General features: G+C 37.1%; 1 protein-coding gene across 3 annotated transcripts in view; it reads right to left on the reverse strand.

Annotated features, from left to right (window-relative positions):
• ATP2A2 (ATPase sarcoplasmic/endoplasmic reticulum Ca2+ transporting 2) overlaps positions 1-16272 on the reverse strand; it is a 49957-nt gene that overhangs the window by 20206 nt on the left and 13479 nt on the right. For all 3 annotated transcript variants that reach the window (XR_012589724.1, XM_074605891.1, XM_074605890.1), the window contains exons 5-8: positions 15824-15962; positions 4094-4174; positions 2166-2251; positions 740-1204 (exon numbers count right to left, since the gene is read on the reverse strand). Coding sequence is in view for 2 of the 3 variants with exons in the window: in XM_074605891.1 (XP_074461992.1) it covers positions 740-1204; positions 2166-2251; positions 4094-4174; positions 15824-15962 (771 nt within the window). In the remaining variant the exon portion in view is untranslated. The remainder of the gene's footprint in view (positions 1-739; positions 1205-2165; positions 2252-4093; positions 4175-15823; positions 15963-16272) is intronic.

Here is a 16272-nt window from a genome sequence, read left to right on the forward strand (position 1 = left end):
ATAAAAATCCCAAATTAATCAACACTAGAATGAATACCGGGGTGGAAGGGAGGAGGGGCCCATACCTTAGGCTTACCTAAAAATCTACCATATAATGAAGATGACACTGGCAATGCTGGTGACAGGGTCAACTGCACCTCCAAGTTGCCAGATTAGTCATATAACATTTGACATTGAAAACAGTGATCTACATCAGACCAGTAAGAGCTATTGAAGACAAGACAATCAAATAAAGGTGGAGACACTCACTAGAGGAAAATACCTTAGGCTATCCAAGTTAGTGGAGCAAATCCTCTACCTTTTTTCTCATTGCTAAGTTTCTCCACCATTGTCATCTTGCTAAATTAGAGGCGAGTGTTTTACACTTACACGCGCCCTGCTTCTACGGTGCAACTATCCTACCTTTCTGAAACGGTATAAATCATACAAAATAATTACCAGTAGACTGAATGGCTTACAGACAAGTCAATGGAAAGCTGCTTGCAAACAACCTTCTCTTCCATCAAGTATGGGTACAGTTATTTTTGGCCATGACTAAATAAGGGAAGAGATAAAAGCCTTAAACACCACACAGTGGAAAACTGAATTAAAAGTGGAAGCTTATTTTAGGAAAATAAAGCAGGATTTTGATGATATGAGAACCAAAAGACTCACGATCAGAAGAATTCAAGTAATGCTAACTATTCAAACAGAGTGGCTGAGGAGAAAAAGAAAAATAAAAGAAGCTAGTTCAACATACCCTGCAGACTGACATCTGATTTGTGGTCAGAGTACCAGTCTTGTCAGAACAAATAACTGAGGTGCAACCCAAGGTTTCCACAGAGGGAAGACTTCTAACAATAGCGTTCTTCTTGGCCATCCTCCGGGTTCCAAGAGCCAAGCAGGTGGTAATGACAGCAGGCAGACCCTCAGGAATAGCAGCAACAGCAAGTGCAACAGCAATTTTAAAGTAATAGATAGCACCTCGAATCCAGGAGCCACCGTGAACCGGATCATTGAAGTGACCAATGTTTATTATCCACACAGCGATGCAGATAAGAGAAATTACTTTAGAGAGCTGCTCTCCAAACTCATCCAGTTTCTGTTGCAGCGGGGTTCTCTCCTGTTCAGTAGCCACCATCTCATCACGAATTTTGCCAATTTCAGTATTTACTCCTGTTGCAATAACCACTCCCATAGCTTTACCAGCAGCAATATTAGTACCCTAGTGTAAATAAAGAAAAGGGAAGAGAACAGTTGTAGTCAATCTATAAACAGGTTTTGGTGGTAGTTTGTTTGTTTTGGGGTTTTTTTTCCAAATTTAACAAAGACCACCTTACACAAGTCCACACCGTGTTTCAGCTAGGCTATGGGAAAATGGGAAGAGGAAGAGAATGACATTCCCCCAATATCTGTAAGAGGCTACTCCAGCGTAGAATTTCTGCTTACAGAATGGGCTCAAAATGCATCAGTACTGATCTATTACAAGCAGCATAGTCAAACTCAGCTGCTGAGTGAGTAGTATGTATTTCAACTGGAATCTTACCTGTGTTTTCCCTTTCTTTTTTAATTAGGATTGTATTTTGCCAGATTTAATATTATTTACTATGAGTAACAGCTGTGTTCTGTGGGGCTCCCTGTGTGAACATACTTAACACGTAGAAAAAGCTAGCTGTTCTTTCTCAAGGAGCCTACCAACAATAAGAGAATTGTTACTTTGTTATCTGAAATGCATTCAATGCTTCCTTTAAACAAATTTGAAAAAACTGTTTCATGCCTATACAGAAAGCTAGTTCTCCATTTTAGCCACCCAATACCAAAATTCATGTGAGCATTCTTATCAGTCTTAAGAACTATTACTTCAGAAACGTAGTGTAGAAGCACTTTAAAAGTGCGTGTGCTCCAGCCTTCAAGACTTTCTTGTGAAGGAAAAAAAATAAAAATCTCCTCATATAAACTGGTTTCAACAAGCACTTTCCCTGAGGACAGCTTTTATTAGAAATTACTTCTAATTTTTAATTCGTTTAGTTTGATGTACATGGAGACATGTACATAGATGCGTATGGAGAACACAGCAAAGAAGTCATACAGCTTTTAGGTGAAGGCCTGAAGTTCTGCAAATTTTTGTTCATCAGTTTCAGTATTATTTTATAAAACCTTTGGAAATTTCAAAACAAGTAACTTACAGAAAAAAGCATGTTCTTCTTGTCTTGGTTTACAGCACGAGGATCAGGCACAGGGTCAGTGTGCTTAATAACAGACACAGATTCACCTAAAATAAAGATACCAGTTTTAAGGAGAGATTATACATGTACCATCTTGAGTCCTGTAGGGAATCGAAAAGTTACAATCCTCAGTCCTAAAATTTTATTTTAAGATGTCAAATTTCTTTTCTCAAATTATTTTATTTAATTGCTTAAGTGAAACAGGAAGTATTTCAGCTGACCAAAAAAAACGAATGTCTGTCTTTTAATGACAATAGGAAAGGATTAAATTAAACATTTAATATACTTAGAATGAACGAAGCATACACCATGTCTTTTACAGAACAAGAAAAGTGAGCAGCTGGTATTTAACATAGCAAGACCTACTGCACAAATGAGATTTTGTGTGCTTCTCATACAGTGACGAACACTTCTGTTCTCTGTGCACTGAAGAGGTATGTTCTCATTTAAATAATTAGATGTCACCACGGTTATACATCTGTGATGGAACAGATTACAGTTATACTGGCAGACCTTCTTTTTTTATTTTTTTTATTTATTTTTTTAAGTGTCATGCAGCCACCTGTTAGTGAACTCTTTTAGATGGAAGTCTTCAGAGAACTCTTCCATAAGGAGCTTAAATACATCAATTTCTATAAACATGTCACACAGGTATAGAAAGGTTTCTTTTCTATAAAAACAGGTGTTAATTACTACATCAGATTTCACAAGGTGGTTACTCAGTGACTGAAGCTAAGAGCACACTACTTTTTGTAAGGTCAAGAGAGCCAAAACCTCCTACTTTTAAAAGCTTTGTTAAGTAGCATCTTAGACTTCAGTCCTATTTATTAGTTAGGAGACTCAAGCATCAACTTAAAATAGGCTGAAAACAGAAAAGGTTTTCTTTAAAAAAAGATAATTCTGTTATTTAAACAAAGACAAGGAATTATTCCCTTTATATAGGCTTATGGTGGATTTCTTCTTCTACTTAGTTCTGATAGCTTGTCAAACATGGAGTGCCTACGTTTTCTTATGCCAAACATAAGTAAGCTTGATCAGTTCTGTAATATTCAGGATCCGTACTCAGAACTTTGGGGCCTGTTTCAAGACAGATTTCAGAATCAAAAATAGGTTTCTTATGAATACTTCACTGTCTTAAAACTCCAGGCTAGTTAACATTAATTTATGCTACCAAAACAGGCAGACAGATCTTCATGTTCCAGCTGAAAGAAAACTGTTATAGCATGCTTGGTTGACTCCTAGCTTCTTTCCTATATTCAGAAGTACTGCTACTTTGTTTTGTTTTCAACAAATCTGAAAAGTACTCTAAATATAGCTCCTGCACTAGAGAGCTGGTACCAGAAAACACATGAATGTGCGTGCACAGAATTTCAGCAAATAAGGCTTTAGTGTACTGAGTCTTTAGTAACAGCAGTTTAAAAGCTGCCCGTTTTTCAAAAGTTATTCCCTTATTGTGAGAGAAAAATAGGTAACTGTTATGGAATACATTTAGTAAGATTTCTATACTTTTCATATTTGAGCAGTGACAAGACATTCGAACCTAGAAGGCTGCATAAACTAGAATAAAAAAAAAGAATCTGAACTTTATTTTAGTTTCCCCACAAGTTACTTGTGTTTGTCTCTGGGGGTGGGGGGGATGTATGACAAAAAAGCATTGCAAGTCTCAGTGAGAATGTTCATCCCACTGAAGAGAACACGTAAAGCCAACAATGAAGCAACGCATTCAGCCACTCTAACAGTTAAGTTACCAGATCAAAAGTTTACTGCACTTGAATGCAACATAGTACTTGAACAGCTACAGGCTTGTTTCTAATGGATTACTCTAAACAAATGGTGAAAAGGCACTTTCAATTACGCACATAATTATCCAAAATTCACAGAAATTATACCTGTGAGAATTGACTGGTCTACCCTTAGAGTTGTAGATTTGATAGAAGTAATTCTTATATCAGCAGGAACCTTGTCTCCAACTACAAAGAAGTGAACAACACAAAGTTATAATTTTGTTATTTGAGAGATTTCTAACCAAGCGTACTATTACCTCTGTCAGCCAGGAAAACGATTTTCCAGTAACTGTTCAGATGACTAAGGTTACTAACAGCTTACTACTGCTTTTGTGGTTTGCAATACTCCTATTTTCTGAGTATCTAATACACTTCAGCAATTTAACCAAACCTCAGAGAAAGAAGTTGTAAATCACTGCATTGTTTTTCTCATCACATGACTACCACTTGACAGCAAAGGGAAAACATCAAGAGAAAGATATCAATTTCAGAATAAGTATTTATAAACAACCAAAACCCCTAGCTAAGGTGAATCAAGTTTCCTTTTCAGAACAACTGTCCTGGAAAGTCTTCTGGTTGGTTTCTCTATGCCCAAAGTCAGACTTCTGCTCTCCAACAATCAGAATGTTATCCACATTTATTTATTTAGAAACTAAAAGTTGTACTTTCCTTTTCTTTGGCACCAGTTGTGTGAATAATATGCTTCTGCAAATCCCTCTTTTAATGTTATACTTTAAATACTGCCAGATGTTTCAGAGTTGGAAGTTAATTTCAGATCATACACTAGCTTTATTTTTCAGTAGTGCTACTGTATTAAGTATACCACAATCCATACCCCAGTTAAAATTTTCCGCAAGACTATGTTTATCTTGTCACATGTATTTCTACTTTGCAAAAGACAACAGTGGAGGAAAAAAAAAATCCAAACCAACCAAAAAACGTTCACTAGCAAGTGTCTGAACACCAAATTAACAGCACACTCCTAAAGATGGCAGAGCGTAATGAAGTCAGTTGCCAGAGCTGTGTGGCCAGTTTAGCTCCAGCATCTCTCTCATCCCAGAATTAATTCTTCCACCTTCCTACTTTCTCTTATCAAGCTTTTCCTAGTTTTTTAAAAGGGAACTAAAGCTCCGCCATTTTGTGACTACTGCAAATAAATGGCTGCATGCAAATTAACTTGCTAAAGCATATTAATGAGAGTCACGTTTCTGACTCATGTGGGGGGGGCTCTACATTCTGTAGGTCAATATTGGTAATGAATGCATATAATCAGACATTCCTCATGTAATTTAGCAGTGCAAGCATTCAACTGTCAACTTCCTTTTCATTATAAAATAATGCAAAGAAAGATGGGAGAATCCAGCTAAAGCGAGCTGATCTTCTCAGTAGATGGACTCTGTGTCCCTGCAGTAAAATTAAAACAAGCTGCAAGTCCTGCAGGAACTGCTTATGCAACTAACAGCAATAATGCACATTAACAAACAATACCATGAAAAAAGTCTGCAGTGCTGTTATAGCCTCAGAACGTACAGCCACTCGCAAAGAACTATGGAACAAAATGCTGAAGAGGAATATTAAGTGCTACTTCAAATGTTAAGTAAACTTGCAGATGACTAAGGTCAAAGAAATCCTGTCCTGGTTAAAGTCAATGAAAGATTGCGTAGCTTTGCTTGTCTTGTGTTTAGACATGTGTTTTTGTAAGCATACATATATGAAGGGATCCAATAAGTAGCCACAAATTCCCTTTTTGCATCATTATAGCACATGAAAACTAATTTAAGCCACAATGCCCTTGAGCAGCAAGAAAAAATAGCATTAGACAAATGGTGACCCAGGCCAAAAATGGCAAAACTATTCAATACGCTCTCCTGATGTCATGAGGAGGTTTATATGCAGACATATAGTAGCAGCTGGTTTTCAGCTCTCACTGACCAACAGGCTAATACCTCAGTGCAATGCAGTGTAACGCCTGTCAATCTGCACAAACATTTTCAAAGTACTTAAAGCAGCTGGAAGACAACAGCCAACTCAAATACGCTACCGCATTTGACAACACTGTTCAAGGCTTAATCATCCCATAATACAAAAAGAAGCTGTTAAAAAATTATCTTAAAATACTTGAGTAACTGGACAGAACATATGGCAAAGTTTACAAGTAGTTTTCCAACCTACTTCTTCGGAACAGCTGTAAGTTGTTCAAACTCAAACACAGCATTCACAAGATCTGAAGTACTAGGAGAGACTCCCGCTCAAGTAGACTATTGATATTTGAGCATCAGTATTTCCACAAAACTACTACTACCATTATCAATTGCCTGAATCACCAGAACTGAAGTGTTAAATTTATTATGATACTGCAGCTTTCTAAGTTTATCTCAGCCATTTAAGATAAGACACATTATTCACTCACCCTCTCTGAGAAGGCTGTAGTAAAATATTCAACGAATTTCCAATAGGCAGGAAAGCTGTACATCAGGGTCAATTACAGAGCTATTTTAAGCATCTCTTTGCAAAATAACAGCTATGACACCAAGTCATTTATAGCCTTGAATATACTTCCATGAGCACAACTGAAACCGAATATAGATAGGAAATCATCCTACGATAGATAGGAACCCACAGGAAATTTTTAGTGAGCAGTCTAGGGCAGATCTCATCTACAAGTAGAAGGCTTTATTCCATATACTTTAACACAGAAAAGACAATGGGGGGGGTGTGGTGGTGGCTGTGGTTTTTTTTTTTGTTTGTTGTTTTTTGGGTTGGTTTTTTTGGGGGGGGGTTGGTTTAAAATTCAATTACATTTCAGTCCACAGAACCAGTATTAGTAAGGCTTGAAATACAAGAAGTTAGAAGGTGAATATGTATTTGCATTGCCCAGTACAAAGCTGCTACAGTCTGGATATAGATATAATCCCACAGTTTTACATCTAAAATAACAAATCATTAACTATTGATTAAAACAACCCTTCTAACCATAAAATTGACTGCTTCTTGGAAGAGCAAGAGCAGGATTTGGTTCATATCATTACAGCTTTATTCATAGAATCCTTCTATTCATGCACAAAATACTATTTTAGAATTTTAATACTGAACTTCAGCACACAATAAAGGAGTCTATTTAAAAACAACCTGGGTCCTGTAAGGGGGTAAAAAACCCAACAAAAACCACCACCACAAACCAACCCTTTTTATTTAACTGTGCATGAATCTATACCAACGCAGATGATTTACAGTTTCCACTCCTTGATAGAAACTGGAGCGGCATTTAATTGTAATATGAATTTAAAGTTTATGACAATTCTTTTAAACAAGCCATATGCCTTCACTGAAAATACAGACAATTGAATATCTGAAAATACCAAGCTCTTCACCTGTCTGTAAATAACCAGCAATGTTATCTTGCCAAGGCTCCCACTGATTATACTTAGCCTTTCTTCTCCAGTTCAAAGCTCCCCCCATCTTATCTTACTCCTCCCAGTGCTGTGGCAATGTTATAGGTCAATCTCCACTCCTTATGTACAGTCATTTACAAATACGTTCAGTTGTCAGTGCAATATAACTCTACTTATAACACAGCACATCAAGCAAAACGGGTGCATTTGCAGAAATAACTGCAGTTCCCCATGAAGGGGCTTCCTCCTGAACAAAAGTCTCCAGAGAACAATCCAGCATACAGACTGCCCTATGCAATTTGTGAAGTTACCTTGGAAGAGGTGATTGAAGCCTCCAAACCAACTTCAAATATACAATATATTAAGCAATGTTAGTCCCAATTTAATACTTAAACGACAGCTGGTGATTTAAGCAGCCCAGGAAGACAGGCAGAAGTGACGGGACACATGTTCTATGAACAGCGAAGCTGGAGGGAAAATAAACTATTAAACTTGTGTGGATTTCAGTCCCTGTTATATTTTCAGGTACATCTGGGTATCAACAGAGAACGTTAGACTGCAACAGGACCGTACTTATCTTCCAAGTCTCAAATGATATTCTAAATCTTTTAACCAAAATTGTCAGTGATGGTAGGCTCAGGAAGCAATATTAACTTTGCCCCCAAAGAGCCACTATGATATAAAAGAGTCCTCAGAAAAACCCCTACTACTTTAAACGCGTACTTTGAACATCATTATCAGCTCTGTTAACTGCCTCTGATCCCTCTGCAACTGAAGACTTGCTAACAGGAGGTTTACAGACAGCTACCTTACAGAAATTGAAGAGACTTGCTTCGTTTTTATGTTAATATAAGTGTTACAAGAAGAATTCCTCTTGTTAGCAAAGAAAGTGATCTGTTTGCAAAAAGCCCATCTAAGTGATCACAGTAAATGGAAGTAATTTTTCCTGTAGAAGTCAGAATGGTTCTTCATATGCAACATAGACCTAGCACTTTCTTATTTATATTTATCATTAACCAAAGCTAGTGTTGACCTATATGTACTTTCAGCAGACTGGGGCTGGAACTGGACTTTTGCAATAAAGATTATTAGTACAGCTCTAAACTATTTTGCCACTGTTGTCCAAGTTCATAACTTTTTTTTTTTAGGCAAGTCCTGAAGAACTGGGATACTACTTCAACATATGGTTGAACAATTCAGGAACACAAACAGTTCCTGAAATGGAATAAAAACATTCCAAAAACAACTTACAAAAAACACCAAATGGAGAGGACAAAAAAAGAGAAAAAATAATATAAAATTGTGTCGTTTCCACCCTTTTAAGCATCTTAACCTATTGAGGTTCATTGTTGAGACATTCCATGTATTTTGATTTTTAAGACTCTATGGTCTTTTTCCTGCTTTATTAGGATGCTCTAGTTTCATCAGGCTAGGGTAGAAACACTAACAAATTTGGCAGATATAACTTACCACACTGTTATTAAAACACCTGATTCAAAATGCACTATGCATGGGTTCTTATCATCAAAAGGGAAAAGGAGTAAGTATTAATTCTTTTTCAAAAAAAAAAAAACCAAAACAAAAAACAAGAACAACGCCCACCCCATTAAGTGTTAGCAACTATTTTAACTGTTTCAACATCACATATTATTATGGGTACAGTTATTTAAACCACTTTTCCTAATGAGATCTTTAGCCTCTTTAAGAGTCGGTAATTTCAAAGTCCTCTCTCTTGCCCCAAAATAAGTTTCTTATCCTTGTAAATTAGAGGACATACCATTGTGTGAATATTTCCTAATAAACTGAGGCAACTGAAACTTCCTACGTGAAGTATGAGCATCCCCTTAAGGTTTAAGAATTGAAATCAGGAGGCTTAAAATAACACTACATCTGAACAGAATGGACTGCTTTCTATTAAAAAGTATAGCTGTTGCAGCACAACTGCTTTTTATATTAAACTTCCTTAACACAAGCTCAGCTTAGCTCCTCTTCCCCCCTTGCATGCATACAATCTAGTCTTCCTATTGTGTTTGATTTCCTTAGACCATGAGAAACTTAATTTTTCTTCCGTAGTAACAGGTTTTAAGTATTTAACACTTCCTGAACAGGGTATAATAAAATGCTACCAAAAATCAGAAGCTTTACAAAACAGGAAGATAAAGTACATCTACGCTTTCATACAAGGCCAAGAGCGTCAAATTGTCAAAATTAGAAAAAGTGACTATGAAATATATTTTAAGTCTGAGTTTCCAATCCAAACCAGTAAGGTAGATTTATTTTCCAGCAAGAAAATAAGTATTAAGTTTTTTTTTTTAAAAAAAAGTGTAAGTTTTTACCATACCAGTAAAACAGCATTTTCTTTTACTGACAAGATGACAGAACAAGACATTTTAATACATTCACTCCTTGCATTTAGGATGCATGCGACAGATTAGACAACGTTAGTGAAATAGCCTTCTCTATCATATGCTGTTCTGCATTCTGGCCAGACAGAAAAAAAATCCACAGAGTTTACTGTGCAGCGTATGCAAAAGCATGATTATGCTACCTAAGAACTGCGAGAGGCAGAAGTTTAAAAAAAGAAAAGACAGACAAAGCACTTAGACAGATTGTGTTATCAATGCAAACCAGAAATACAGAAAAAGCTTAGCTTTCTGGGAGCAAAATATTTTAAAGTCAGAACAGAGGGTTATATTGAGAAAAATTTATATACTGTATTACACAGTACATAACACTTGAATCACTCCTATTTTATTTCTTCTCGTTCTGTAGAAATGTACTTCCAAGTGTCATTCTCTCTGAAGAGGGCACCAGAACATTAAACAAGATGTGCCAGTGGACAGGTACCCTGCCTATAAAAATATCTAACAGCAGAAAGAACGAACCGGTAAGTTAACCTTCAACTTTTGCCAGATCAGGTAGAGAGCAATGACACCTTCACACCAAAGCTGAAGTCCCGTTTCCATGTTAGGCTGCATTTGGGTAACCCAAGAACAAACAGTGAGAATTCGGGAAGTGCAGCATAGCTCCAAGTGCAAGTTTTCTTTAGCCATTAAAATGCTTGCTTTCCCAGAGTGATACGGTATTAACGGAACATTATCCTGGTGTTCAAGTCTTTTGTTCAGTACTATTTGTGCTTATAATAAAACCCACTGGAGTATTGGTTCTAATCAGAGTATAGAACATCAGATATGTTCTGAATTCAAACAATTAAAACAGAATTAGTTTCACTATTTTTACTTAGGAGCTTGGCAACTGGAGGAAAATGCTACAAGATTTGGGAAAAGACTGGAGATGTGTTTCCTAAGTTTTCAAATGTGTGTTGAAAGTGACACAAGTTTAGGCTGTGCCCTGACTTGAACCTCACGTAACTCCAGACTTCAGTGTCTGGTTATCTCAAAGCTGACTCTGATGTGTTAGGAGTTTGACAGCCAAAGTGTTCACTGAAGCCCACAGATTTATGCACTACTTGGTACATGTATTTATTAACCACTAATCTTACTTTCATATTTTTTCCCCTCTTTCAAAAGCAGTACTTCATGGGGGAAAAAAACCCCCCCATAAAGTCAAAATACGTGCTTAATCTTTAAAATTCAAACCTGTCAACTTGCACTAGGTAAGAAAAAAAAACACAACAAAAAAACAACAAACAACTTGCAGTCAACTTTGTTTCCGTGTCAAGAGATGCTCTCAGCAGCACGCTTTTGCAGGTCACCATTCTTAAGACTTAAGTCTTGCTCCATCTTTTTCACTATCTTTTTTCCTCCTATCTCAATACTTTTCCAAAAAAGTAAACTTGCATCTCTAGCACTGAGTCTGAAAATCAACTCTAGTTATTAGAAAAGTAACACAGGCACAAGGACCCAGATGGTTTTGAGTAAGATCTGCAATATCAATGTTTGTTGCTTATACTATCAGGGAGAACCTGTAGCTCTTTGTTACTACACTGGAGTTTGACATAATTCACCTTAAGAATCTTCCTTCCCAATCTTCTTTACGCCCAAATTTATCTTCCCTTAATTATAAGGCATCTATGCTATAGGAAGTCTCTGCAGTTAGAATTAAAAGCCTCTGGAAGTAGCACTTGCATACTTTATGCCAGGTATAAACGTAAAACTAAGTCTTCTGGAATACACACTAATTTAATAAGCAACAGCTTCTGAGAACTCTGTGTTTATTTTTAAGCTGCTGAGTACTTACAGATATAATAATGGATGACAAGAACCATCATTCAGCACTTCAGGCAAAAGAGGAACTACTGTAACTCCAGTTTGGTCAGTTACAGATTGCAACCAACGAACGTTCATTTATTAAATTACAGAAAGTCAGATATTCTGTATCTAAAATAGAACATTTTAGACAGAAAAATACAACAGAAGTGAACAAAGCTCATTTCTGTTCCCAAATGTTCTTCTTTAAAAATAAGTTATTTGCAACCAGTTTATTCCATTTTGTCAGACTGGATTTCATATGAAACTTCTAAGAACTAAGGCCATGCTGTTTTACGTTTCCATTTAAAATGTTGCTTTAACCAAGGCAAACAAAAACTTAACGAAAACAAAGGACGTCTTTAATCCAATAAGATAGCCACTAGTAATGAATTTAGAGTGTATCCTCCAATAAGCTTTTATAGCAGCGCGATAATCCATTTTAAGACAGGCAAACTGAAAAGCCATTTGAGGACAGCATCTGGATTTTTTTCAGTTCATCAGTTCTAAAAAACAAACAGTGTAGCTTGGTAACCCTTATACACTGCAGTTCTGAGAACTATGCCCACCACACGTCTGCAAGCAAGTTTGAGGCATACATCCCAAACCTGTAACTCCAACTTAATCCCAAAGAGTTCCCATTGATTGTACAGGATCTTTTCCACCATCTCTGCTTAAGCGGTCATGGAAGAAAGTCTTCCAAACATATACAGGTAAGAAATTCATGTCTGCACAGTCTCTGAGCAAACAGGGACAACAGTGTCTGCTAGTACACCTGCAAAATTTCAGGGCAGCTTTTATGTTGAATTTGTTAGCTACAAGGCATAAGGACCAGTAATTGCTCATCCAGCCTTCTGCAGTACCTGTATGCACACTGACCCACAACAGACACATAAGACAGTAGGTTACCTACCACTTGAGGGACAACCTAATTCAGGTTACTCTGTATTTACTGCAAGGTGACAACACAGACCCGCGGTTTTCACTTACTACTTCAAGTCAAGTAAACCAGCATCTATTTCCTCTGACAGATCAGTTAAAGAAAGTGTCTTCCAGAAGCTTTATTTTAGAAGGCCACGAGGCAGACTGAATAGTCTATATAATGAACACTGTCAAACTCTACAAATAACCTAAAGAGCCAGAATAAGAGGTAATACTGAAAACCATTATTGCACTGTCTTTGGGTTACACTAAGCCAACCAGGTTTATCTTTAATGGGTTCAAAACTACTGAAAATATCAAATTATTTTGGATATGGTTCAGTCCTGCCTATCCTCAGGGAACTCTTGCAATGTAAAGAGGCAAATATATTCCCCCACTTCCCCTGAACTGCAGTATCTCCCAGTTCCTACAACAAAGAGTTCTCTGTGTCAGACCCACATATAGCTACTTCAAATTAACAGAGCTGTTTTAGCATTAAATAAAAGTATTTCGTAATAGAAGACCTGTAGAAAGTCGTTCAAAATTAGATATCAGCATAGGGGAGAAACCTATCACCTGGTTATTTATGCCACTCGGTTCAAAGATATTTGCCTGGACACACAAATGTCATTGGCACTTTGCCTAGAATTCCATACCCAGATATGTATCCTAGTATGAAGTGCTCTGTCACTTCCCTACATGGTCATCTTTTTGCAAACACCATGTCAAAGGCCATCGCAGTACTCTTACACTTGAAGCACAGGCATGCACACAGTCTCTCTCACCTCCAGGTCTTGACACTAACGCTGGTACACAGTGTATTGCTCTTCTCCACTTGCTCGGTAGCTTTTCTGAGTTTGATTACCATTAAAATTTCATCATTGTCTATCTACAAGTTAGAATTTATTGTTTCAGTATCAGAGTTTGTATTATGCTGAAGCACTTATTTCTGTATTAAACATCCACATGACTTACATTTAGTTACCGTCACATGAAGGTGCAATTGATTATATTTGCCAATATAAGTTTAAGTGAGTATTTTAACCAGCATGAGCTTCTACAGTCAGTCAACAAGCTAGACCACCTATCTTAAAGGACAGTCGTAAGAGTTGGAAAATCTTTGCTTCTCTACGGGAGCATACTAGTTTTTAAGTTTGTCCTAAAAAAAAAAATCAGTTCTACATGTGTTGGACTATCAGACACTGTTCTACAAGCAGATTTTAAAATAATGCAATAGTAACCCTATGAAAAATAGGATACAATGTTTGTTAAAGATAGCCTAATGTTATAGGTATGCTAGTCAGAGGTTTATTTCCAATTCATTTTCTCCTTCACAGGCCTTTTAAAGAGATGTCTCAAGGCACAAGTAATTGATTTGATACTGACAATATACAGCAAGCTAAATAAAAGCCCACACATCCCCCAGGTGTTTCATATACAACTTTAGCTTTGTCTTTTTCTCTAAGATAAAAATACAACCTCTACCTCTTCTAAAATACCAAAGAATCAAGCAGAAGATTTTCGGTGCTCTAGACACTTGGTAGAGCAGCAAAATCCAGTGTTTTTCCTTAGCAAGACAGCCCAAATCAGTACAAAACACATAGTCATCAACTTGCAATTCTACCAATAGTGCTTTAAAATACCAAAAAAACACAACCCCAATATACTCCCATTATATAAACTGCTTCCAAAACTACCATTTTGTTGCTGACATTTTAAGACAGAATAAAGACTCGGACTAGACATCTACTGCAGAATCTGTAATTTATACAGTTTCCTTTGCCTCAAAAAGGACGCAGAAAACCTCAGCTGCTCAAACAAAATCTCATTGCAGAACTCACAGATTTGACTGTACAGTGCAGTAAGTGCAGTAATAGTGAGTCAAAACAGCAGAGTAAGTGACAAGGTATCATAATTCACCCTTTATTTCAGCTATCAGCACTTTGTATTCGTACTCGTTCTCCACCGACAAATGCTAAGAGGAAACTAGTCTCAGCCTTCGTGAGATCCACACTCGCTCTGAATTACCCGAGCTGGGGCTGCTGTAGCTGAATGATCCTATGCACAAAACAGAGGCTCGAGACAGGGCTCAGCGCATGTTAAAGTTTCTCAAGGAATGAAAGCTGGGCAGACAGCCAACACCAGCTTAATTTTGAGTGCATACTCTCGCTGCCTGCTAATTAAAATAGGAGGATAGTCAAGTTTAAGGGTATATATTTATCTCCTCCTGAGACCGCTACCACCTCTAAAAGCAAAGTGACACTAGTGGAAAGAAAAAGTTTGATGTACACTCTAAATTGTTCCCAAAGGAACAATCACTTAGTTAGCAGTTGATTATGACCTACAAAATATGAGTATGCAATTACTCCTGGCACTTAACAAGAACCACCTCATTTTATCTGGGAAGGAATCAGAAACACTGAAGTCACTGACAAGTCCTGTTTAGAGGAAAAAGTTATGGGGGTGGCATTATCACCAACATGAAGGAGTTGATGCAGTAAAATGCCAAAGTTAAGACTCTTACATATAAGTATCCAGTAGTTATATTTTTGCACTCCTTCCGAATAAAGATACACCATTTAGGGCAAATCTAAGTTACTGGAAAGCTTGATGCAAAAGTCCAATCTTTTAAGACCGGTACTTCAAACGTCCACACTGGAGAAATAGGAAGCGTACTTTGCATAGTTATCTATTTGCAGTTGCCCATACAGCAGTAGCAAAAGAAGCAATAAAGAATTATGAACCGTAAGAAAACAATGAGGTCACATGCCCGTCATACAGCAGAGAGGACAGATGAAGACATTTGGGAAGAGAAGTTGAAAGGCACTGCTGCTGCAAGTGTAAGAGTTGGAAAAGCCTTCAGATGAAATTAGCTTTTCTTCTATAAAGGTCAGAGCATGACTAAACACAGTAAATAAAAAAATCTCTGTATTCCAGAACCCAAGGAAACTCAACACATTTAAAAGCAAGGAAAAGAGTATTTTGTGACAGAAACCAGTTAAGACACTCTGAAACCAGACTTTAGAAAATTAAAATTATAGAGTTGTGACAAGTGTTAAAACCTGTACTCCAATTAAGATGCTTTGCTTTTAGACCTAGCAATTAAACTAAGTGGTAATTTGAAAAACAATCCCCTCAATACAAATGCACATTTAAGGTAATTACAGATAAACAGAAGCAAGATTGTTCTTAAGTGAAGCACATACTTAGGTGTCTTTGAAAACTCCCCCCAGGGCCTCAAATCGTAAGAAAAGACCCCCCCAATTTTATAATAATATGCTGATACACATATGTACTACATACAGGAGCCTTACCTGCCACTTCTACAATATCGCCTGGGACAATGTCTCTTGCTTTAATCCTCTGTACACTTTTCCGGTCTTGTCGATACACTTTGCCCATTTCTGGTTCATATTCTTTAAGCGCTTCAATAGCATTTTCAGCATTTCTTTCCTAGAATACAGCAAAAATGTGTAATTTTAAAAGATCCAAAGGAAAAATACACTTGTCAGATCTAATTTTTCAAATGCATTATCATATGAATACTACTGACTCAGCTCAACTACATTTGTTCATAGAGAAAATTATGTGACCTCTGCCCTTGTGAGGTTGCTGCCTGGAAATCATTACAACATAATTCAGATATTAGTGGGTATTTAGAACCTACAAGTTGCTTATTCGAACTCCACAGCATTTCCCATCAAGAATATCCAGTGTCTTGTTACAGGGAGGCCATACGCAGAGTTCTATGTAACATAGGGAT

The sequence above is a fragment of the Larus michahellis genome, chromosome 13 (assembly GCF_964199755.1).
Source record: "Larus michahellis chromosome 13, bLarMic1.1, whole genome shotgun sequence".
Taxonomy (NCBI): Eukaryota; Metazoa; Chordata; class Aves; order Charadriiformes; family Laridae; genus Larus; species Larus michahellis.